Source organism: Mesoplodon densirostris, chromosome 2 (assembly GCF_025265405.1).
Source record: "Mesoplodon densirostris isolate mMesDen1 chromosome 2, mMesDen1 primary haplotype, whole genome shotgun sequence".
NCBI classification, from domain to species: Eukaryota; Metazoa; Chordata; class Mammalia; order Artiodactyla; family Ziphiidae; genus Mesoplodon; species Mesoplodon densirostris.
In genome coordinates this window covers 144390194-144412243 of record NC_082662.1, presented here as the reverse complement: position 1 = coordinate 144412243, position 22050 = coordinate 144390194, and the positions used below count along the sequence as shown (strand labels likewise).

Below are 22050 nucleotides of genomic sequence, written 5' to 3'. Positions count from 1 at the left end.
GACGGCTCCACTGGGCCTTGGTTGGGTCGGAAAAATGAGTGGCGAGCCCCTCACCCAGTGCTCTCAGCCAAGTGGGTGTTCTGTCACTGCATGCTCTTTTACCTCCTTTCCCTTCGGTTAATGTTCCGGGCTATCCCAGAAGGGAGGCCTTTGACAAGGCCAGTCGGCCTCAGCTGCACCATTTCTGCTGTGTGCCTGCTCTGGGCTGGGCACTGCTCGTGTAAAAGGCCAGACACTCCCGAATCCAGGACCTAGGCTAGGACCTGGCCACTGGGAGGTAAGGCTAGCACTGCGGCTGCTTCCTAGCATTGTGGGTGGGCTGCTGATGGGGCTTGGGAGGGGCTGGAGACCGCATCAGGTCCTGAAGGCAGGAGGACCCCCAGAGCAGGGAATCCTGGAGACACAGTTTACCTCCTCAATTTTACCCAGGCCCGTGGGGCAGGCACCCATCCTGTTGGGAACCTCAGCAGTCCTTCCACGCTGCCCTCTCTGTCTCTTCCTGGACTCTCCAGGAAGAGAAGACTCAGATGGGGCTGTGAATGGGAACAGCACAGCTAGTTTCTCCTCGGCTTCTTCAGTCCTTCGTGCCCTTGGGCTGGGGTCAGCTGAATCTTGGCAGCTTCCAAGGCTCTGTCTGGAGCTGGGCTTCTGGGCCAGAGGTGCCGGGGAGGCTGCCTCCTCTTGTTGACCGGGAGGACAGGAGCTCTTGGGGGTTCAGCAGGCCTCAGTCTGGCTGGTCTTATCCGCTTGATCAGCCCAGAAACAGCCCAGGAACGGGGGGTGTTGGCTGTGGCCTCCGCCTGAGCAGGGCTAGACCAGGCTGGGCCACGCCATGGATCTGATACCCCAAGGGCCCACAGAGGCCGGAGAGGGTGAGGGGGCCTCTCAGGAAAGCTTTGTTCCAAGCCTGCAGCCAGCCCAGCTCTCAGCTCTGAGTAAACAGCAGAGATAGGATCGGGCGTAGCCAGGAAGGGTGGCAGGGTGCGGCCTGGGAGAAGAATGGCAGGATGTGGCACCGGGGCACCGTTCTGGGCACCCACGCCTCGGGCTATTGTTTAGGGCTGCCTGAGGCTCTCAACCCTCTGGGGCTTTGAAAGGAAGTGACATTCCCCTGGGACTCAGGCCCTGCCCTTCTCTGCCACATGGTTCTCTCCCTGGCAGTGCCCCTCGGCACCACCTACTCAGGGTCAGCTTGGGAGTGGGAGTCTCAGTAGAGAGGTTAGGTGTATGCCCCGTGAAGTGTTGTCAATGGCCCTCCTGGGAGGGTCTGCCTGTCCGTTCAGACTGTCTTCCTGTACCCCTGGGTCTGAGTCACCTGTCATGCTCCGATGACTAGAACTTATCTCTATCTTTATCTGTATCTAGATATTTCTGGTGGGGAAAGGGCTGTCGTTGTGGAGGGAGAAAGGTCTGAGAGTAAGAAGTCCTTTGATTCCAGTCCAGCTGGGCTGTTGTTGGCTGATTGGGAGAGGAAGTGGCTGGTGATTTGTCTGGGGGAGAAAGAGGCTTGGTGTGTGTGCGCCTGGGGTGGGTGGGGGTCAGAGGGGCTGGGAGAGGGTTGGTTGTGGGGAGGAGAAAAAAGGAGATCAGCACCTGTAGTCTGCTTTGTCGCATAAGAACCGTGCTTTGAGCCATTGGCCCTCTGTGGAGGGCAGGCATCTCTCTATGCCTTGTCCTAAGCCCTGGATTTGGGGGCCCAGGGCCTCACAGACAGCAGCTCAGAGACTCAAGACGCTGCGGCATCCAGGTTGAGGCTGGCCAGAGCTCTCTCTCCCTAGGGGCCTTCACCTCCTACAGATGCTCAGGTGAGGTAAGGCCAAGGAGAAGAAGACAGCAGAGGGTCTATGGGTTAGGTTCCCCAGATGGAAGGGAAGGCAGAGCAGGAATACTGTTCCGTGTCCTGGCCGGTTGAAGGTCTTCTGACTTTGTATTCCTGAAACAGTACTGCCCAAACAAGCCACGTGAACTTGACCTCTCTGGGCCTCAGTTTCTCCATTTATAAAATATGAGTAAGGCTGGGTGAGAGGGAGGAGATGGGGTACATGGGAGCACTTCCAGCCGAGTGAGAGTCCCACTGGAGAGTCCTGTGGGCTTGTGGCCTCTGACCAGGACCTGGGTGGGAACTGGTGGAGCCTAGTAATTCACATCTCCTGTGTACTAAAAAGAGTCTTTGATTTCTGGGCGTCTGGGGAGAGGGGAGGATGTGGCTGCTGACTTTAAAACCTCCTGAAAAACCATGTGTATGATTGAAGCATGGAACATGCTTTGTAGGGAAAGGGTAAGAAGGGAATTTTTTTTTTTTTTAAGTCTCTGGAAGAGACTTAAGGGAAGACTCCCCAACAGGGTCTTTAAATTCAAAAGGTGGTGTGGAAGATGTTTCTTACCTGTCCCAAGGTAGGAACAAAAGGAAATGGACTTGCTTTGCTACTCATAGGAAGAACTTAGATGCAAGGAAGATGCAACTGAGGATAACTGGGTGTGGGGAGGTGGAGATGTGGGAAATAAACCACAGAGAGCAACATCTATCTAATAATGTTGGTAATAATAGCTGTCACTTATTAAGCATTCAGGTCTGCCTTGTGCTGTGCTGCTGAACTATATTAAACTCTCTGAGTGTTGTACAAGGATTTATTGAGCACCTGTATGTTCCAGGCACTGTGCTAGACTCTGGGGCTACAATGAAGAGCAAAAACAAGCACCTTTCCACGGTGTGAAGTTGGATGCGTTCTCAGGCTACAGGGCGAGTCAGAAATAAAACATGTGAAGGTATCACTGCCAACTTCGAAAAGTACTTTGAAGGCCAAGCTTCAGGGTGCCAAGAGAATGTAAAACAGTCACATCTCATAGGGTCTGGAGTGTTAATGGAAGGCTCATCCCTTCATATTGGGGGTTTTTATTCCCATTTCACTGAGGAGGAAACTGGGGTTTAGAGAGGTTATGTCACGTGCCCACCGTTGCAAGGCAATTAGTTTATCAGAGTTGGGATTCAAATGGACTCAGGTCTATCTGACCCCAGAGACTTTTCTCTCAACCACCTGGCTCTAGGAGCATCCTGGGCTATATGACAACTTAATGGATGCTCACCCTGTATTATTTAATTTTCATGGACACCTGTGACATGGATTATTACACCCATTATATGGATTAGGAGATGGAGGCTCAGCATTAACTTCCCAAGGTCACACAAGTCAGCTGGTGGCAAAGCACAGATTTGAATCCAGATTGTTGAACCCAAAAGCCTGCACTCTGCATCAAGCCTGGGCTGTTGCTTCTCCATGAACCAATGGGTCCAGAGAGGGGACCAACGGAGAGCCAGTGCCAGTGCCTGAAGTAGAGCCAGGCGCCTGTGGGGATGAAGGGCCCTTGTCTGGGCTGCTAGCAGGGTCTGGCAGGGTTATCTGGTGGGTACCACGCCCTGGTGAACAGACTGACACCTCCACGCTACCTTGGCTGGTCACCAGGAGCCATTTTCTTTGTTACCAGGTGCTGTGCCAGAAGCCAGGGTGAGCTGTTGGGAGCTCCAGGAGGCAGGCTCCCCAAATAAAGATAATCCCAGTACCCAGGTGGAAGTACTCTTGGGGGTTAAGTGTGGGTAGAAAAGGCCATCAAGCTCAAAGGGAGGAGATGTCTTAGTGCAGCACGCTCAACAGAAATATAATGTGAGCCACATATATACTTTTTTTAAAAGACTTTCTTTTAATGTGGACCAGTTTTAAAGCCTTTATTGAATTTGTTGCAATATTGCTTCCGTTTTATGTTTTGGTTTTTTTGGCCACAAGGCATGTGGGATCTTAGCTCCCCAACCAGGGATTGAACCCGCACCCCCTGCACTGGAAGGCAGTCTTTAACCACTGGACCGCCAGGGAAGTCCTCACATATATACTTTTAATGTTTTCTCGTAGCTACAATAAGAAGTGCAAAAAGAAACAGGTGAAACGCGAATTTTAACAATGTATTCAATTTAACCCAACAGTATCCAAAGTGTAATTTCAACGTGTAATCAACAGCCAGTTATTAATGAGCTGTTTTACATTCTGTTTTTGTACTAACCCTTCCAAAGTAGGGATGTAGTTTGTACTTAGCACGTTTGCATTGGGACGGGCCTTGGTACAGGTGCTCAGCAGCCGCGTGGCAAGTGGCCACGGTACTGGGCAGTGCGGTCCTGGAGTTCATTAGGGCAGATCATCATCTCCTCTGCCTCCGCCTTCAGCTGGGGGGGGGATATGCACAGCGGGTCCGCAGCTCTGGGTGGGCGGCTGGCGCTGGGGGCCCAGCCCGGTGTCCGACGCTCCCGTAACTGTGCGCCCTGCGGCTGCCTCCGGGCTGCAGTGGGAAGAAAGGCTTTGAGGTAGGCGCTGGAAGGCCATGAAGTTGGGACCGCCGGGAGGAGAAAGCCCTCCGGACCCCAGTCCCGAGCGAGGAGGCCACCCGGCGGCTTGGCGGGCGCAGTGGCGCGGTGGGTGTGGGCCCGCGGCGCGGAGGCGGCCGGGGATCAGAAGCCCACAGGCCCGCATTGTTCGCCTGTCACACTTCCTTTGGCTTTATTGCCTTTGTCCAACACCCTATTGTCTGGTTTCCTTTTGTCCCCATTTCAGCGCTGCTGTCTTTTATTTTCCAGCCAGCCTGGTTGTTTTCATTTCTTTTGTCTGAAGTTCCTGAGAGGAAGGTTTTATTTTCAGCGGTTTGATTAATTCACAGCTTGAGCCCCGGGTTTGTTTGTTATGTAATTGCTGCCCTCAGCTTCAGGATAATACCACTCCCCGACTTCCCCTCCCCCACGCCCAGCCGCCCTGCTCGGGGCCTGGCTCTGCGCCCCTCCCTGTGCCCGGATGGGCCGAGCGCCTGCTTCCTGGCCGCTCTCCGGGTCCCTGGGTGGTGGGAGGGGACCCAGAGCTGCACCCTAAAGCCTCAGGGTGAGCTGGGCTGGGGTGTCTTCTCCTGGGCTGACGTATGCCTCCTCTCCTCATCCTGCAGTGCCCTGTCCTGGGTCCCACGCCAGCCCCCCGGGCACCCTGCCCTTTGAAAGTGGCAGGAGAGTTTAGTCTCGTCTGATCTGTAGGATGGCATCAAATCAAACACATTCAGTTATTTCATGTAAAACACTGTACATGTACTGTACACAGTGTATACATCTATTGTACATGGCACATTGCATCATTCATTATACAAGAAACATGTTATTATACAGAGTTGATGTAATATACAAATATTATACTGCACCTGCAGTTGAATTTAAGGGATGTCTTACTATATATAATTTTTGCCTTACACTTCCCTCCTAAAAATTTAATGCCCATGTAAGCAAAGTTTTAAAAATTGTTTATTTAACAGTGCTTTCAAACTAGTATGTATCAGAATCACCTGGAGGGCTTGTGAAAACAGATCCATGCCCTCCTCACCCACAGAATTTCTGATTTGTAGGTGACCCATGACTTTGTCTTTCAAACAAGCCTCCCACACCCACCTCCCCAGCTATGCTGAGGCTGTTGTCCTTGTGCTGCATTCCACCCTGCAGTGCTTTAACAAAGGCTACTTCGGTGCTTACTAATACAAAGCATTATTCTAAACACCTTGTAAATATCAATTCATAGCCCTCACACCACCCATTTTACAAATGAGGAAACAGGTGTGGAAAGGTTAAGTAACTTGCCCAAGGTCACTGAGCAGCTAGTGAAGTAGCTGAGGCAAGACCCATGCCTACTTGGAACCTGCTGTGTGTCCCCATCTGTCTTGTCTCAGTCACTTTGGAGGGTGAGCAAGTGAGCTCTGGGCAACTGCTACTCTGGCCTTGAGCTTGGCATAACCACTGAAAACTACTCCCAGGATCCTGCTCACCTACGTAGTAGTGATCCCACGCAGTGGGGAGTCAGCAACAGGAGGCAGGGGATGCAGTTTCTGCGTATGTTACACCAGGGGCTGCAGAGGCCCACAGGGGCCAGACTCTAATTGAGAGACTCTAATATAAGAAAATATTTTTCTGAAAGCTACTCATCTCTCAGCTTACTTCATTCCTCACTTTTGGTAGATAGATACACGGGTATAAAAAACTGTTCCAAATAGTTCACTTTTATCTTGCCTCTACTCTAAAGAAAACAAAGAGTAAGTGTATAGGGTAGTTGATAGCTGGTTTCCCTTTTGGGGAGTAGGAGGGAGTGGTGGAGAGTAAGGCAAAGTGGCTTGTTCATAGAGAGTAACTGCTGCTCAATTCCAGCCAGTTATTGCCACAGACCAACTTCAAGAGAAGTTCAAATCCAGATTTTTATGGGATATCTCTTGATTTTTAAATTTTGGTAACTAATTACAAATACGTACATACACAAACATACACAGACACGTACTGTATATATGATCTTGGCTTTATCGGGCTCAGAAGGAGCCAGGTAACAATCTCTAGCCTTCTCAGGGAGACCCATCAGCCCACTAGTTCCAACATTGCAACAGGCAGGGCATGCCAAATGTTGGCCCAGTCTTCTCTAGACCTTTCTGTTAAAAAAAAAAAAAAAAGAAAGGTGGGTGGGGGGGAGACGGGAATCTTTTCTAGTTTGTCACAGTGAGTTCCAAATGGAAGCTTGCCTTTTGCATGAGTGTACCTGTTTGGGCCTGGGGGAACAGTCACTGCCTCGGGGTTCAGGACTCGCCCCCCTCCCTCTGCCCCTCCTCCCTCAGGATGTCCATGAGGAGCCCCGGCTCTGCCCAGCTGGCCCTGGATGACGTTGGCACCATGGTGAACTGTACTGTCAAGTCAGAGGGGAAGAAGGAGTCCTGCCACGAGGCCCCCCAGGGCTTGGCCACCGCAGCTGAACCCCGGCCCGGAGATCCAGCCCGGGCCCCCCAGGATGGTGCTGACCCTCAAGCTCCAGCCCAGGTGCCCAGCACTCTCCTAGGGGCTCCTGGGTCAGTGTCCCCACCCCGCCTCTGTAGCTCCTACTCCTGTGCCCTTCCCCCTTGTGGGTGGAGCGGGCACCCACCGGCCTAGCTGCGCAGAGGGGCAGGCAGAAGCATTCTCCTCTGGGGCAAGACTTAGGCGGGTGAGTGGGTCAGGCTACCTGTCTGAGCAGGACATGGGCTCACTTCTGCCCTCAGTCACCTGATATGAACTGCTCACCTACGTGTGAGCAGTCCTTACCCTTGAAGGCTAGTTGAGAAATAGGATACACACGCTCACAGGCTGGCTTAAAGATAATCTAGCTTTTTCATATGATTCGAGAAAAGCAGCCTTGTTAACCAAACCAGAGTTAAATTGCTATTAAAGACAATACAGTTCCTCATCCTTAAAATGAAGGAGCTGAACTACATGAGTGGTGAAGATTCTTGCAGCTCTTAAAAATTCCATGATTCCATGCAAGAGATGTAAAAAGGGAATACCTAATCAAAAGCCAAACGAATGAAAGTGAGAGTTTTAGGGATCTGAGGAGGGGTCCAGCCAGGAGGAGTATGTGAAAGGGGGCTCAGGGGTAGGGGTGGTGATCGAGGAAGACTTCCTGGATAAGTAGGGCTTTAAGCTGGGTCTTAAAGAATGGAGAGGACTCAGATGAGAAGAGGAGAGAGGGGACAATATCTTAAAGAGGGTGGGGTGGGGGCCTTGAGAGTAACCTGCCGGGCTGGAGTGGTAGGTGCATACAAGGGAGTAATACTTAATAGCTGGCTTTTGGCCTCTTTAAGTCCTATAGCAGGGACATATTAGTATTTCCATTTTCGGAAGAGGGAGGTCAGGTTCAGAGAAGTTCAGGGACTCGTGTGGGCTCAAGCACCTTGTGAATCACTGAGCCCAGGTCTCTTGTCTTGAAACCTTGTGTTCTTTTCACCAAATCTATCAAGCCAAGTCAGAGCAAAGGTCGGGAAGGTGGGAAGGGAGGGCCCTACTGGAGGGTGGGGCTGGGTAGATTCTGGAGTTCCCCTAGGATACACATCCCCGGGGCGCTCAGCCCCCCACACTGCAGTCTGCCCCCATTCCCTTGGGGGTGACAGTGACATTCAGTGTGTCTTACAGGACAGCAGCTCCCTGGAAAGCAATGGGTCCCCAGAACCCAAGAGACCAGGAGGCTCCGAGGCTGCTTCTGGAAGCCAGGAGAAGCTGGACTTCAACCGAAATTTAAAAGAAGGTAAGACGTCTGCCCTAGTTAGAGACGGGGGCCTGGGTGGGGAGGTGTTAGGACAGTTACTCCTTAGCCCTTTGGTATCTTCCAGTCGTGCCGGCCATCGAGAAGCTGCTGTCCAGTGACTGGAAGGAGAGGTTTCTGGGAAGGAGCTGTGTGGAAACCAAAGATGTCAAAGGTGAAGGCCCATATGGGTGGGCAGGGGACAGATGTCTGAACCCCTTTCCCTTCTCCAGGCCTGGCCCTGCAGTCTAGGCCTGTAGGGCAATTTCTGGGGCGCTTGGTGCCTTCACACCTGGCCTGTGCCACTCTGGCTCCTGCCTGGCCCTAGGGGTCTGCACCATCCCTCAGCCGGGGGGTCCAAGCACTAGGCTTATTCCCGTGCAGCAGAGGCCTGGTGGGAATCAAATCCCCTGGGACCCTTGAGACCTTGGGGATGTCTTAGCCACTTCTCAGATCTCACTATAAAATGAGCCTTACATTCCCTTTCACTGCTGGAAATTAATTCTAGGCCACCAGGACCTCACTAAGTGAATTAAAGTATTGTTGCCTCGGTTCATCAGGGTGATAAGTTTCCCAGTGTGGTTAATCACATTCCCAGAGGAATCTTTAAAACACTGCAGATCCCCAGGTTCCACCCCCACCTACTGAATGAGAACCCCAGAGGATGGGGGCCTGGGCATCTGTATTTTTCAAAGGCTCCCCGAGTAATTCTGATGCAAATGGTCTGCATCCTGGCACTTAGGAGTAACTGCTGCATCGGACGTGAACTGGATTAGAGACAAGGAAGCACTGACATTGCTAGTTGAGGACCATGTGCCAGGTCCGGGGCTAAGCTTGACATTCAATACCTTTAACCCTCACAGCAACCCTGTGAAGTGTCGATCATTGTGCTCATTTATAGATTCAAAAAACTAAAGTGCAGAGAAGTTGGTAGCTTGCCCAGCAGCTCCCAGGAGGGATGAGTTAAAAGGGGAATTTGAACCCAGATCTGTCTTGCTCCAAAGCCTAAGCGTGTCACTCTGGGCCCTCCTGTGGGTTCGTTATCCACCCTGACCCAGTGGCTCTGGGCACTTGAGGACATCCCAGAGGTGGGCCAGGTCTGAGATGCCCCACCATCAGCATTTCCAGGGCCTGGAATCAATGACTGATGGTGGGGACCTTCTAGAGCAGCTAGTTGTCAGGTGACAAGATGAGGAGCCCCCCCCCACTCCAGGGCAAGGACTGTATCTCAATCATCTCTGTGGTCCAGCCCCTGACAGGGGCCTGGGGCATAGCAATTGTTCAGTGTCATATGGATGGACTGGTAACAGATGAACAAACAAAAATTCTCAGTGGTGGTTGCTTCACTGTGGAGCAGGGACCCAGGAGAGCCTGGCAGAGAAGGAGCTCCAGCTGCTGGTCATGATCCATCAACTGTCCACCCTGCGGGACCAGCTCCTGACGGCCCACTCAGAGCAGAAGAACATGGCCGCTATGCTCTTTGAGAAGCAACAGCAGCAGATGGAGCTGGCCCGGCAGCAGCAGGAGCAGGTAGGCCCTGCTTGGTGTCTGGCTTTCTTTCCAGGGACGGGGGTCTGTCAGGGCATAGAGAGGAGCATGGTGGGGGCAGGCCTAGCTGGTGCAGGCTGAGGCCTGGGGGCAGGCGGGGAGGGGGCCGTGGCAGGGGCTGGGCATTCCCACCTCTGGCGGTTCATCAGCCCTTGTGAGGGGCCAGGGCATGGAGCAGCACTGCGGGGCTCTGAGTGAAAGCAGCTGGCTGCTTCCTGCCTAACCTCCATCTCTGGTCTCTGAGGAAGGGGTGGGCTCTCCATAAAAGGAGAATAAATCCTGAGGGTTGGCTGTTCGGCTTCTTGCCCTGTCCAGCTGTCCTCCATGTCTTTGCGCTAGGCATGGGGGGGCAGGGTGTGGATGGGGCCACAAACGCTTGTGGGAGGTGGGATCCTGGGGCCCAAGGTACATGTTCCCATCACCTACTCTTTGCTTCTGCCAGATCGCTAAGCAGCAGCAACAGCTGATTCAGCAGCAGCATAAGATCAACCTCCTTCAACAGCAGATCCAGGTAAAAAGAGGGGAGGGCTGGGTGCTGGGATCCAGGTAAAGGAGGGGGAGGGCTGGGCTCTGGGGGAGCAGGGGCTTGAGGGGTTGACACCAGTGTGGAGAGGTACTGGAGACAGGGAAAGGCAGGGAGTGTGGACTGAGCAGAACCACGCAGGCATGACCCTAAGGAGGGGGGCTCATTTCTGCTGTAGCCCCCTCCTGTTTTTGTCCCCTGTTTCAAGGGCAGGGCCCAGAATACCTTCCTCCCAGCTGGGACCTGAGGGCAGGAAGACAGAGGCCCACAGAGGGGGCATAGGGTCAGATGGATCCTTTTGAAAACTGTCCCTGCCCCAGACCTGCGTCTCTCATCCCCGGGTCCACCCTCTGTGTCCAGGGATGACCACAGCTGAGTAGCTGGTTGGGCCCCCCAGGGACTCACACAGGGTTTCTTTGCCCTCAGCAGATCAACATGCCTTACGTCATGATTCCAGCCTTCCCCCCAAGCCACCAACCTCTGCCTGTCACCCCCGAGTCCCAGCTGGCTTTGCCCATTCAGCCCATTCCCTGCAAGCCAGGTGAGTGTGGGAGGGGAGGGTTGACCTGAGGTCAGGGAAGGAGCCCAGGAGCCACTCTCATCCATTAATGTGCAGTGTGGCCTTTCTGGGCCTCACTTTGGGATCTGTCTAGTCAAAGAATAATCCCTTCTTTCTGAATTTCGCTGGGAGAATGAAAAGAAGTAGCACATTGAAAACCATAAAGTGTTTTCCAGACATAAGAGGATGTTGCCTATCTAGGTCTAGTCCCCCAGTTCTGGGACATTTCCTGTACCAGAATGTTAATGTTTGGAATGTTAACTGAGATTTATCCGTCTCCCAAACTCATGCTCGTGCTCTGCCCTGACCGTGGCACTGCTGCCTTCTGCCCTGTCACTGAGACTCAAGTGACCACAGATTGAGCAGCAACAAGCGTCAGGTGCTGACTGGTTGTTGGGCAGCCACGAGGGCGATAAAATGTGGACTTTGAGCTCAAGGAATTTACGGTCTGGGGAGGGAGACAGAAGGATACCAACAGCCGGGGAATCTGGGAAGGCTTCTTAAGGAGTTGGTGCTCGCTTGGGTGCTGGGGGAGTAGACTTGTGAGGGTGAAGCTGGGAGCTGAGGGTGGAGGGAAGGGGCCTGGATCCTGAGGCAGAAAGCCCAAGGGGGTGTTGGAGTTGAGGGGAGCACATGGCAACTAGTGGGATATGCCTGGGGAGGGCAGTCGGGGCTGAGCACGGACTTTGGGATTTATTTTGTAGAATGTGGGATGCACGGGAACATTTCAGCAGAGGATGTGTTGTCACACTGGCTGTGGGTGGTGGGGAGCAGAGGGGTACCAACTGGAGGTAAGACGGGGTAGGGGCTGCTGAGGGGATTCTAGAGATGGAGGATGACAGCCTGGACTAGGGCAGTGACCGTGGGATGGAGGCAGAGATGGAATTATTAGGCTACGATCATTGATTCCTTATGAGAGGTCCTGGGGAACAGGGCAGAGATGCTGCCCGTAATTGATCCAGGAGGGGAAAGGGTTTTAAGTCAGCTCCCTTTGGTCAATGCTCCCTGTTCCATGTGAGAGAGAAGGCAGGGGAAATCTAGCCGGGTGAGTTCCTACGGGTCCACCAGCAAGGGCTTTGGGCCTTGGGCACAGTTCATGGGCCCGCACCACTGACTCCTGGGTGGGGGAAGAGAAAACACAAAGGACTGAGAAAGTCAGGCCCTACTTTGAAGGCAGTTTCTAATTTGGGGTGAAGGAGTGGGGACTGCGAATGGGGAGGGGTGAAGGGGGAGGACAGGTTGCACAAAACCATTACACATACAGGTGTCCATAGAGCCGAGCTGCAGGGGTGAGGAGGGCAGGGGCCTAGTTGTGGGGAGGGGCCACACCCTTGCTGGACAAGGGGGGCAGGAAATAAAGTTGTGGAAGACCTGGACTGGCTAGGCTGCCCCCTGCTTTGTTTGCTCCTGAATCCTAGTAAGCAGGAACACTGTGGCTGCTAGATGCACCACCACCTCCTGCCCCGCAAGACCCCAGCCCCCCACCCCCGCCCGGCTGAGTATGAGTAACACCTCTCCCAGGTCACAAGCCTTAGGTGGTGCCCGGGTGCCTATAGCATAGGGTCCAAACTCCCGGGCTCAGCCTTCACAGGCCCCGAGCCCTGCTTGTCCATCGAGTGCCAGCCTCATTTCCCACCTCCCGCTTTCCCACCTGCCCGCCTGCCACGCCCGCTCACGCCTCCCCTGCCCCCAGGAAGCCTGCCCCAGTCACCCCAGCTGAACAGAGTTCCCTGGCATGCCACCCATGCAGCCCATATCACCGCCAGCCATGTGGTCAGTGGTTTGTCTACGTGGCTTATCTCTCCACCTCAATTGTCAAGTCAGGGATGCTGGTTCTCCTTGAGGGAGAATGAAACCAGCTAGGTAGCAGAGAGAGAGTGCATGTAGCGGGGAAAGGTCTAGAGGATGCGGCTGGGTTCAGAGTTCAGATCTCAGTGCTCCCATTTATTAACTAAATGGGCACCCATGTAACTTCTCCCAGTCTTCATTATCCATAAAATAGGATGATGTATTGAGTACCTATTATATGCCACATACTAGGGATTACGTTGAGATAATGCACATGAGGCCGGCTACAAACCAGGCAGCTGCTTTTGTACCCTGCATGTAGTAGGTACAAAACACAAGTACCTGTAGAAAGAGTAGATGGTGTACCTGACCTCGTTTCACCATCGGGTGGGAACTCTGCGGTCAGTGGGTTGGGAAGGGCGGGAACAGGGTGAAGATGCCGATCAGTGTGCCAGGCAGCGGGGGACGAGGGCACAGGAGGTCCTCAGCAGTGCTTTGGGGTTGGGAGGGCAGTGGTTGGAAGCAATCTGGGCCAGCTCCGAGCCTCTGCCCGCTCTGTGCTGCCGGGACCTCGTCAAGCAGGGCGTCTGCTGTTCTGTGCTCATCCAGGACTTTTCTCCTTGCCGCCTTTTCCGTAGTGGAGTATCCGCTGCAGCTGCTGCACAGCCCCGCCGCCCCAGTGGTGAAGAGGCCTGGGGCCTTGTCTGCCCACCACGCCCTACAGGTACCGCCCCCACCCACTGGCCGGGGGCTCCCGCCCTCATCTGTGGTGGCTGGCTGCCCGCCTAGGGGACCATGGGGTCCTTTGTTCTTGTTCTCCTGCTTCTTCTATCTTCCTTTCCTGTCTCCTTGTCTCTTCTGGGTATGCTTGTCTCCTCTGTCCCTCTGTCACCCTGTGTCCCCCCAGTCCCTCCGTGGAGGTGTCCTTTGGTGTCTCTAACCCTCTGGGTCTCCCTCAGGAGCCCTCCCAACCCCTAAACCTCACGGCCAAGCCCAAGGCCCCCGAGCTGCCTAATGCCTCCAGCTCCCCGAGCCTGAAGATGAGCAACTGTGGACCCCGTCCTCCCAGCCATGGGGCCCCCACACGGGACCTGCAGGCCAGCCCCCCCAGCCTGCCTTTGGGTAAGCGCCCCCTACACCTTTCCCTTCGGCCCTCTTCTAGGAGAGAGCTAAGAGGGTAGGATATGACCCTGAGCGTGTCCCTTCCCCTCTGTGGGTTACAGTTTTTATAAAACAAGGGGTTAGACTTGCTCTCTTTGGCCCCTTTTAGTTTCAGCACTCAGTGTCCTGGAAGAAGAGCCCCTTCCTGCTCTCCCAGCTGTGTCTGGTTGGGCACGCTGAATCAGGGATTCAGGCCATTCTCATTTCCAGTCTACCGTCACCAGGACTCCAGTGTAAATGGCGCCCCCTTGAGGATGTGCAGTGCAACAGAGCACCATCCCAGGGTGGCAAGACATGAACTGGGTGTACCTCCCTCAGTAGCCCCTCCTTTCCCTTCCTTTCCTTCCCCTGTCCCGTAGGCTTCCTTGGTGAAGGGGATGCTGTCACCAAAGCCATCCAGGATGCCAGACAGCTGCTGCACGGTCACAGTGGAGCCTTAGAAAGTCCCCCCAACACCTCCTTCCGTAAGGTATGGGCTCCCACTACCCTGCACCTGGGTGGGCAGGGGTTGGAAGACACAGTGTCTGAGGCTACCAAAGGGAAGAGCAGGGGAGGGGAGTGGGGTGCTGCAGAGGGGGCTGATGTACAAGTTGCCCTGTCTACCTAGGACCTCATTAGCCTGGACACATCCCCAGCCAAGGAGCGGCTGGAGGAGAGCTGTGTGCACCCACTGGAAGAAGCCATGCTGGGCTGTGATGTGGACGGTGAGGGCTCTGGGTACTGGGCTGATGGGCAGGAGGGCCCACCTCTGCTTCCCACCAGGGCCAGGGTGGGTCAGGTTGTGTCTGTCTCCAGTCCCTTCGCTCCCTTAGTCTGTCTGTGGAGTCCCCTTAATGTATCTGTCCCTTGCCTGTCTCTGGGCCCCTGCTGGTCTTATTTCTGGCCATGCCTGGCCCTGTGGGAGCCTCCCGGCGCCCTCTGGTGGTCAAGTAGGGGATGTTTTTTTCCTCCAGCCCTGGAGGACTCTTCCTTACCCCACACTGGCTGCCCTGCCTGGCTGACTCTTGCCCTGCTCCCCAGGCTCCCGCCACTTCCCTGAGTCCCGGAACAGCAGCCACATCAAGAGGCCCATGAATGCCTTCATGGTGTGGGCCAAGGATGAGAGGAGGAAGATCCTCCAGGCCTTCCCAGACATGCACAATTCCAGCATCAGCAAGATCCTTGGTAAGGGCCAGTGGGCGGGGTGGGGTCTCGGGGGGCTCTAGGGGCTCCAGGAGCCATAGTCCAGTAGCATCTAGTTGCAGGAGTCAGCTGGGTCTAACTGGGGCTTTCTGGGTGATGGTCCACACCGTGGTGAACTCCAGTGGAGTCTGATGGTGCGTGGGAGGCAGGCAGGATGTGGGACTGCTGGGTCCTGGAGTCTGGTACCATTGTAGGGCTCTCCTGCTAGCACCTGCACCGAAGAACTCAGGCGGGAGAGAGTGTGTGTGTACATTCTTTAGCTCCCCCACCCCATCTCTCCCTAACCTGTTCCCCTGTTTGCCCAGACCCTTGGAGCTGGCTCTGGCAGGAGACAGGAGAGACTGGTATTCTTGGGCTATCAGTAGAGAGGTTTTTGAAATTATATGTCCTCTTTGGAGGCCAAGGAGAAATGTGGGGCAGGGCAGGTGGAGCTAGAAGAGGGCAATTGTTTCCAAACCTCAGCTCCTCCAGTTCAGGTCTCTTGTCAACTGAGACACCAGGTATTTTGTCCTCAGCAGGGAGCCTCTGGGGATTGTTGGGGCCCTGGGTGGCTACTCTTTTGTTTATGCAAAGCATGCAGACCAGAGGCCTCCCAGAGTCGCTGTGTAGTTTGGTATGTGGGTGGGTGCTGTGTCTTAAGCTAGCAACTGGATATCCTTATACATGCCAACCTCATTCATTTGCTCAATATCCATGGAGCACCCACACTGGGCCAGACCCTTGCTGTGTATAGGTGCTTGCACATGTATCTGGGGACCAAAACCTTCTCGGGGCCTCCAGGATCTGCAGGGGGCTGGGGGTGTCAGCAGAGCCCAGCTGACTGCCTGCCCCTGGGGGCTGGGCCAGGCTCCCGCTGGAAGTCCATGACCAATCAGGAGAAGCAGCCTTACTACGAGGAGCAGGCGAGGCTGAGCCGGCAGCACCTGGAGAAGTACCCTGACTACAAGTACAAGCCACGGCCCAAGCGCACCTGCATCGTGGAGGGCAAGCGGCTGCGGGTGGGCGAGTACAAGGCTCTGATGAGGACCCGGCGCCAGGATGCCCGCCAGAGCTACACGACCCCGTGAGCAGCCCTCAGCACCTGAGACTCTGTGTGTGTGTGTGTGTGTGTGTGTGTGTGTGTGTGTGTGTGCGCGCGCGCAGCTCTTGTGAGTGGCAGGGGTTAGCGTGTGGCCTTAGTGTGGGATTCCAGGGGAGCTGTGTGTGTGCACGCATGTGTGTGCATACGTTTGTGTGGGCATTATGTGTGTGTGACTGTAGTGGTGACTGTGACTATGGTGAGTCCCTGGTGGCTCAAGATATAGATTTGTGACTGACTGGGGACTAGTGGGTATCTGGAGAAATGTATCTGTGGGTCCCCTTGACAAACTCAATAAAAATTCAGGGGTACTAAAAATCAAGGTACTAATAATCATACAGAGGATTCCGGAGTTGACCAAAACAAGCATGCTAGTGGATTTCTTTAAATAGGAAGCTCCCTGGGGCATATGAAATATACAATTTCCCAAAACTGGATTTACACACGATCCTCTGGGAATGTCTGGACCCGTGGCCCTGGGGCTGCATGTGTGTGGGGGTTTGTAGCTGACAGTGAATTTGCCATCAGAAAGCAGCCAGGGAGCAGGGTGTATGTGTCTTGGAGCCAAAAGGGTGGGAGCTTGGAGGGCACGCCCTGCGGAGGACCGGAGGAGAGCAGGGCCGGGGGTGAAGTGCGGGTGCATCTGTAACCATGCCTTTCTTCTGTCCCGCAGCCCGCAGGCCAGCCAGGTGCAGATGAGCCCCTCAGATGTCCTGTACCCTCGGGTGGCAGGCGTGCCCCTGGCACAGCCCCTGGTGGAGCACTATGTGCCCCGCAGCCTGGACCCAAACATGCCTGTCATCGTCAATACCTGCAGCCTCAGGGAGGAGGGCGAGGGCACAGAGGACAGGCACTCGGTGGCTGATGGCGAGATGTACCGGTACAGCGAGGATGAGGACTCAGAGGCCGAGGAGAAGAGCGACGGGGAGCTGGTGGTACTCACAGACTGATCCCGGCTACGTGGGCCTGGCCCTCCTCCCTGGGGACGACCGGGCCCCACGCCAGCAGGCACAGCAACCCCACCTGGACTACGTTGGTACTTGGACTTGGGCATGCCTGGGAGCTGGGCACAGCTGTGCATTTGTAGATACGTTCATGATGGGAGATGCCCCCTCCCCACCACACCTGTGGGCACACCTGAGGAGCTGATGATGGCCTGAGTGGGTCCTGCGTGGCGGTGATGGGCTGGGCTGGCTGAGCTCCGTGGTGGCCCTTGGGGCTCGTGGCCAGGGGACACTGTATGACCCTCCCCTCCTGCAGGTCTGCCCATCCCAGGGGTATGGCAGCTACAGACCTGTTCCCCTAGGGCCACATGCTTTGTTTCCATTCTTGTCCTGGCTGGACCAGCCACCATGGGACCAACACGCACCGCCCCACCACAGTACCCCAGATCGCTCCTCTACCATGAGGATCGCTTTGTACTTTGTGCAAAGAGGTCTGGCTCTCCTCCATGTCTCTTTTGCCAAGCCTTTCGTGCCTCTGGCTGGTGTGTGTGTGTGTGTGTGTGTATGTGTACCCATGTGCGCACGTGCACATGTTTTCATCTGTTCTTTCATTGCACAAGGTATTTATTGAGTGCCAGGCACTGTCGCTGAGTTCCTGTGGGTGTGTCTTTTGATGCCATTCTTGCTTCTCCGGGGGGCTCTTTCTGTGCTTCTCTTTGTCCCCAAATTGCTACCTCTTTGTCAGTCTGGGTGTCTCAGGTTCTGTGCGTCCTTGGTGCATTTCTCTGTCCTTGTTTCTCTGCAGGGCCTTTTTTTGTGTCTCTCCCTTCCTCCGTGTCTGCCCTTGCCCCTTTAACGCCTGCTGGGTCTCTGTAAGCCCCTGGTCTGCCCTGGGCTCCCCAGCCATCCTGACCTCCCCTGCCTGCCCCTTCACTCCCTCCCTGACTCTGCATGTCAGTTCCCATGGAGCCATTTTTAGCTCCCAGCAGCATGGGAATGTGCTCAGCCTCCAAGGGGCTCTGTCATGGTGCCCCAGCCCCTGGTCCCAACCTGAGTGCCAGGAGTGGGGGCAGGAGGACTGATGGTGCCCCCTTCTGTAAGTGACAGAAGCCCTGGAGAGGGGGCTCTTGTGCAGCTGGTCTTCACTCCTCTGTCCTGAGTAGGGGATGGGAGCTCCCCACTCCCACCCTGTCCTTGGAAGGCTTCATCCTCTCCCACCCAGCTCTGCCCCTACACCTGCCTGCTCCTCTCCCCTCCCCCACTCTATACCCGTAATTTGCCTCAGCTCCGGATCCCTTTCACAAGGTCTTTCCCTAGGAAAATCAAATCCCGTTGGCACCTGACTCCAAAGATCCAGAATAGCCCTGGGGCAAGGTGGGAAGGGAACCCCAAATCCTACAGGGACAGATGTGGAGTCTGTGTCCGTTCCCCCATCTTCTCCCCTTCTACTTCCCCGAACCCAACTTCTCTCCAGGCTGTTTCTTTTTTTTATGACTGTAAACATAGATAGTGCTTTATTTTGTTAATAAGAAGATAATGATTAGTAACTTAACCAGCACATTTCTCCTATTTACACTTGGGGGAATTTTTTTGTTTTCTGTTGACATAATAAAGACAGACCATTTCAGAATCTGGCCTTTGCTGGGACGGGATGGGGTGGTGAGGCTGGCCCAAGTCCAGAATTCCTAAATGTGCCAGCAGCCCGGGCACCACTGCCCCCGGTGGCAGCTCCATGGAACTTCGGGCATGGAGCCAGGGAGGAAACATCCTAGGCAAGGGAGGCCCAGGCCAGACGCCACCCCCAGAGCCCACGATCGAGTAAGACCCTGCCCCTGCTTCAAGGAGGTGAGCAGACCTCACCACAAAGCGCCCACCCAGGTCCTAAGAAAGGAGGCAGTGGTTAAGAGCACTGTAATAAGAGTCAGGAAGCTCAGGTTCTCTCCAGAACTAGCCACATGGCCTTGTGTGTGGGGGGGGGGGGGGCGCGGGGGTTTGCGTGTGTGTCAGGTCTCCCCTTTGGGCCTCATTGTCCTCATCTGAAAACAAGGAGGTTATGCCTTAGCCATGGCTCTTATCTTCTTTTGGAGAAGGAGCCCTTTGAAAATCTAATGAAAGCTGTGGACCCTCATTCCAGAAAAGGGCTCACATGGGCACCACAAGCCCACTTATAAGCCCCCCAGGATACTGATTAATGAAGCAGGGTCTCTACTTATGTACTTCAGGGCTCTGTGACCTTACACTTTGAAATGAGATTTCAAAGACCTACGTGTCCCACTAAGAGAAATAACAGTCCCGTAGACCTAAAAGAGCTGGGTGACTGAAACTCAAAATGTAACAAGAGTTGATAAAAAGACCAGCTCTTGTAGCTGAAAAATTAACCCCATCAATATGGAGTGGGGGCAACAAAGCTGAGCAGTACCGTGTCAAAGAGGTGGACTTGGGTTGGATTCACAGAAGCATGTGTTGACAAGAAGCAAGGTGATGGGCCAGTGTACACCACACAGCCCTGGCCTCAGGTGTGTCATGCCAGTCCCAGGCCCCTCAGTAGAAAAGGCGATTCTCACACTGGAGGGGCCCAGAGGCAGGCATCCTGTACAGAGGACTGGAGGGAGCCTAGTGGATGGACACGTCCTTCAAGGAATGGTTGAGAGGGCCAGGGATGTTTAGTCCAGAAAAGAGGAGACTAGGGTAGGGCAGAAAGGACAAGATGGCTTTCTTCAAAGCTGTCAGGTGGGCAACACATAGATATTTGACGTAGCTCATGAGGTGGCAGTAGCATTTGGCCTTTTGATGACAGTCGCCAGGGTCGACATTTTGGGCTTAACATAAGCTTTTTGACAAAGATGGTCAAAAGCGGTAGTGAGCTTCCCAACACAGGAGGATTCAAGCAGAGGCTCTTGAATGCTGGAAATGGATTTTTAAATTGGAGAGGGTAGTGGTGAGAGAAGGTAGGTATGGTTGACTCCCGGGCCACAAACTTGGGAGTAAAGACACCCCCAAGAATTAGGGTCCTGATACTTCTGATCTAGGGAGGATCCTGGCTGCTAGCCTTTGCTGGTTTCTCCCAGCCCAGCCTCCCAGAGCTTTGAGTCTCCTTCTCTTTGCCCTCCCCACCCCAGGTCACCGGCAGGGCAGTGGCAAGCAGCAGAGCCCAGCCTCTTGGGCTCCTTGAGGAAAAGATGAAGATGCTCTTTGGGAAGAGGAGCTTGGCTGACTGTGGCGCCTGCCCCCTAGTGGTCACAGGGGAGAGTGGCTCATTTCAACTTCCCTGTCCATCTCCGCAACCCTCCAGTCCCCACCACCCCCTCTCACTATGTTCCAAACCAAATCTGGGCAGTCTGGTCAGGACACTCCTGGCCAGGCTCGCCCTCACCTCCTGCCAGTCCTGAGTTCCTCTCACTTCCCTATTCCCAGGTCCTCTGTGGCCTCAGGCTCTCCTGAGGCCACTACTGCCCACCCCCTACTCCCTCCAGCAACCCTTGTCCTGTCTTCCTCATTCCAGCTGCTGAGAGAGAGTCACGTGCCCTGCACCCTCCTAGGGTGGGAAAAGCTCTGCCCGGGAACCTGTGGTTGGTGCCCTGGAGCCCCACCCCCCTGGGCCCCGGAGAGGTGGGATGGGGTCAGATGGGTTAAAAGGCCAGGAACAGAGCGTCCTGGACATTACCATTACTGGGAAGGGTGGGGCACGAGCTTGTTCTCTGCCCTCTCTGTGCCTCTCCGGAGGTTAGGGGTGAGAGCCCAGCAGAGATGAAGAGTCCAGGAGTGCTTTGCCCGGAGAGCCTGCTAAGTGTCAAGAAGTGGCCTGAGGGAGTGGAGCCAAGGCCACCCTGGGAGTCTCCAAGGCCTGGTGCTGAGCCCGGTGGGCAGGGGGGCTGGTTAGTGCGGGGTGGCAGTGAAAGGCGAGACGGTGGGCCTCCAGGCTTTGTGCGGGAGGGGTGTGCCTAAACTCCCCTGCCCCCACCCCTGCCCCCACCCGCCCACTCCCCTGGAGAACTGGAGGAATGAGGATACTTTCTCAAAGGCGGTAGTGGGATGGTGCCTGCAGGTTAATGCCTTTGGTGCTGGTGGTGGCCGGGCCATAGGGGCACAGGATGATACCTGGGGGGCCCTGTCCCCGCCATTCCCTGCTCACCGCTGTACCACCATCTCAGTGCTGTGACATTAAGGCCCCAGGAGGCTGGAAACGAAGCTGCCTTCACAGTGGTTTTCTGCCCTCAGCTCCAGAGGTGAATCTGAGAGGAACAAGGAGGGTGGGCACTGCCATACAGTCCTCAGGAAGGTGGTGCCCATGACCACGTGACCCCACAAGGACCTTCAGAGGCCCCACCTGCCCAGCCCTGGCACCCTCACTATGCCGGGGCAGATCTGTCACCCATGTCCTCCACTAGCACCCTTCCTAGATGTGATACTGCTACCCATCAGGGGCCTGGCCACCCTGGATCACCATGACCTTGAACAAGGCCCCAGCTGCCAGTGCCAGCTCAGCTCCAGTGGTTGCCATGGCACCCTGGTACTTCTGCAGGCAAAAGCCAAACAGGCAGAGTCCACCTGGAAGGCAGCTGCTGCTGTTGCGGTTGCTACCACTAAGGGTAACAGGCGCCTTCTGGGGGCCCTGGGAGTGCAGCCTGGGAAGCTGGGAGGGTGCCCCACTCACCTCTGAGCCTCCGTTCTCCCTCCCTCTGGCTTTCTGAGAAAGTGACATATTGGGCCCAGAAATCACCCTTGCCTGCTCCCAGGCACAGCAACCTCCCGCTCAACTCCCTTAACCGCTTGGGGCCAGAGGACCAAGGAAGAAGTCCTGAGCACTTCCATTTGGAGTCTTACTGGTCCATCACCTGGATAGGCCAAGTTCTTGGAATCCACCGTCTAGTTCCGTCGAAGCTGTGCCCTCTCGGGGTCAACACATTCTAGCAAGATGGTCAAAAGCAGAGCTGTGAGACCACCAGCTCTGCCCAGGTCTACCCCAAATCAGGACCCCAGGCCTTATGAGCCAGATCAGTGGAGGGTGTGGTGCAAAGTGTGCAGCCCAAAGGGACCCCAGAGAGGAGGGACTGGAGCACCCTGCCACCCCCCCCACCGCAGGAGAACTAGTCATACCATCTGAGTCAAACCCTACCAGTGGCACTCAGACACAGAGTGGTCCATAAATGGCCGTTTTAATGCAGAAA

At 55.0% G+C, this 22050-nt stretch overlaps 1 protein-coding gene across 4 annotated transcripts in view; it reads left to right on the top strand.

Annotated features, from left to right (window-relative positions):
• The window catches only part of SOX13 (SRY-box transcription factor 13), a 44195-nt gene extending 25716 nt beyond the window's left edge, over positions 1 to 18479 (top strand). The window contains exons 2-14 of one of the 4 annotated variants that reach the window (XM_060088459.1): positions 6667 to 6865; positions 7991 to 8102; positions 8188 to 8274; positions 9457 to 9629; positions 10090 to 10158; positions 10600 to 10711; positions 13156 to 13241; positions 13477 to 13639; positions 14038 to 14147; positions 14286 to 14382; positions 14699 to 14842; positions 15707 to 15923; positions 16612 to 18479. In XM_060088459.1, the coding sequence (XP_059944442.1) occupies positions 6668 to 6865; positions 7991 to 8102; positions 8188 to 8274; positions 9457 to 9629; positions 10090 to 10158; positions 10600 to 10711; positions 13156 to 13241; positions 13477 to 13639; positions 14038 to 14147; positions 14286 to 14382; positions 14699 to 14842; positions 15707 to 15923; positions 16612 to 16888 (1845 nt within the window). In that variant the 5' untranslated portion in view covers position 6667 and the 3' untranslated portion in view covers positions 16889 to 18479. Of the gene's footprint in view, positions 1 to 6666; positions 6866 to 7990; positions 8103 to 8187; positions 8275 to 9456; positions 9630 to 10089; positions 10159 to 10596; positions 10712 to 13155; positions 13242 to 13476; positions 13640 to 14037; positions 14148 to 14285; positions 14383 to 14698; positions 14843 to 15640; positions 15924 to 16611 lie in introns of all 4 variants that reach the window. The other 3 variants (XM_060088457.1, XM_060088458.1, XM_060088456.1) reach the window with 3 other exon arrangements.
• Positions 18480 to 22050: the final 3571 nt, after the last annotated feature.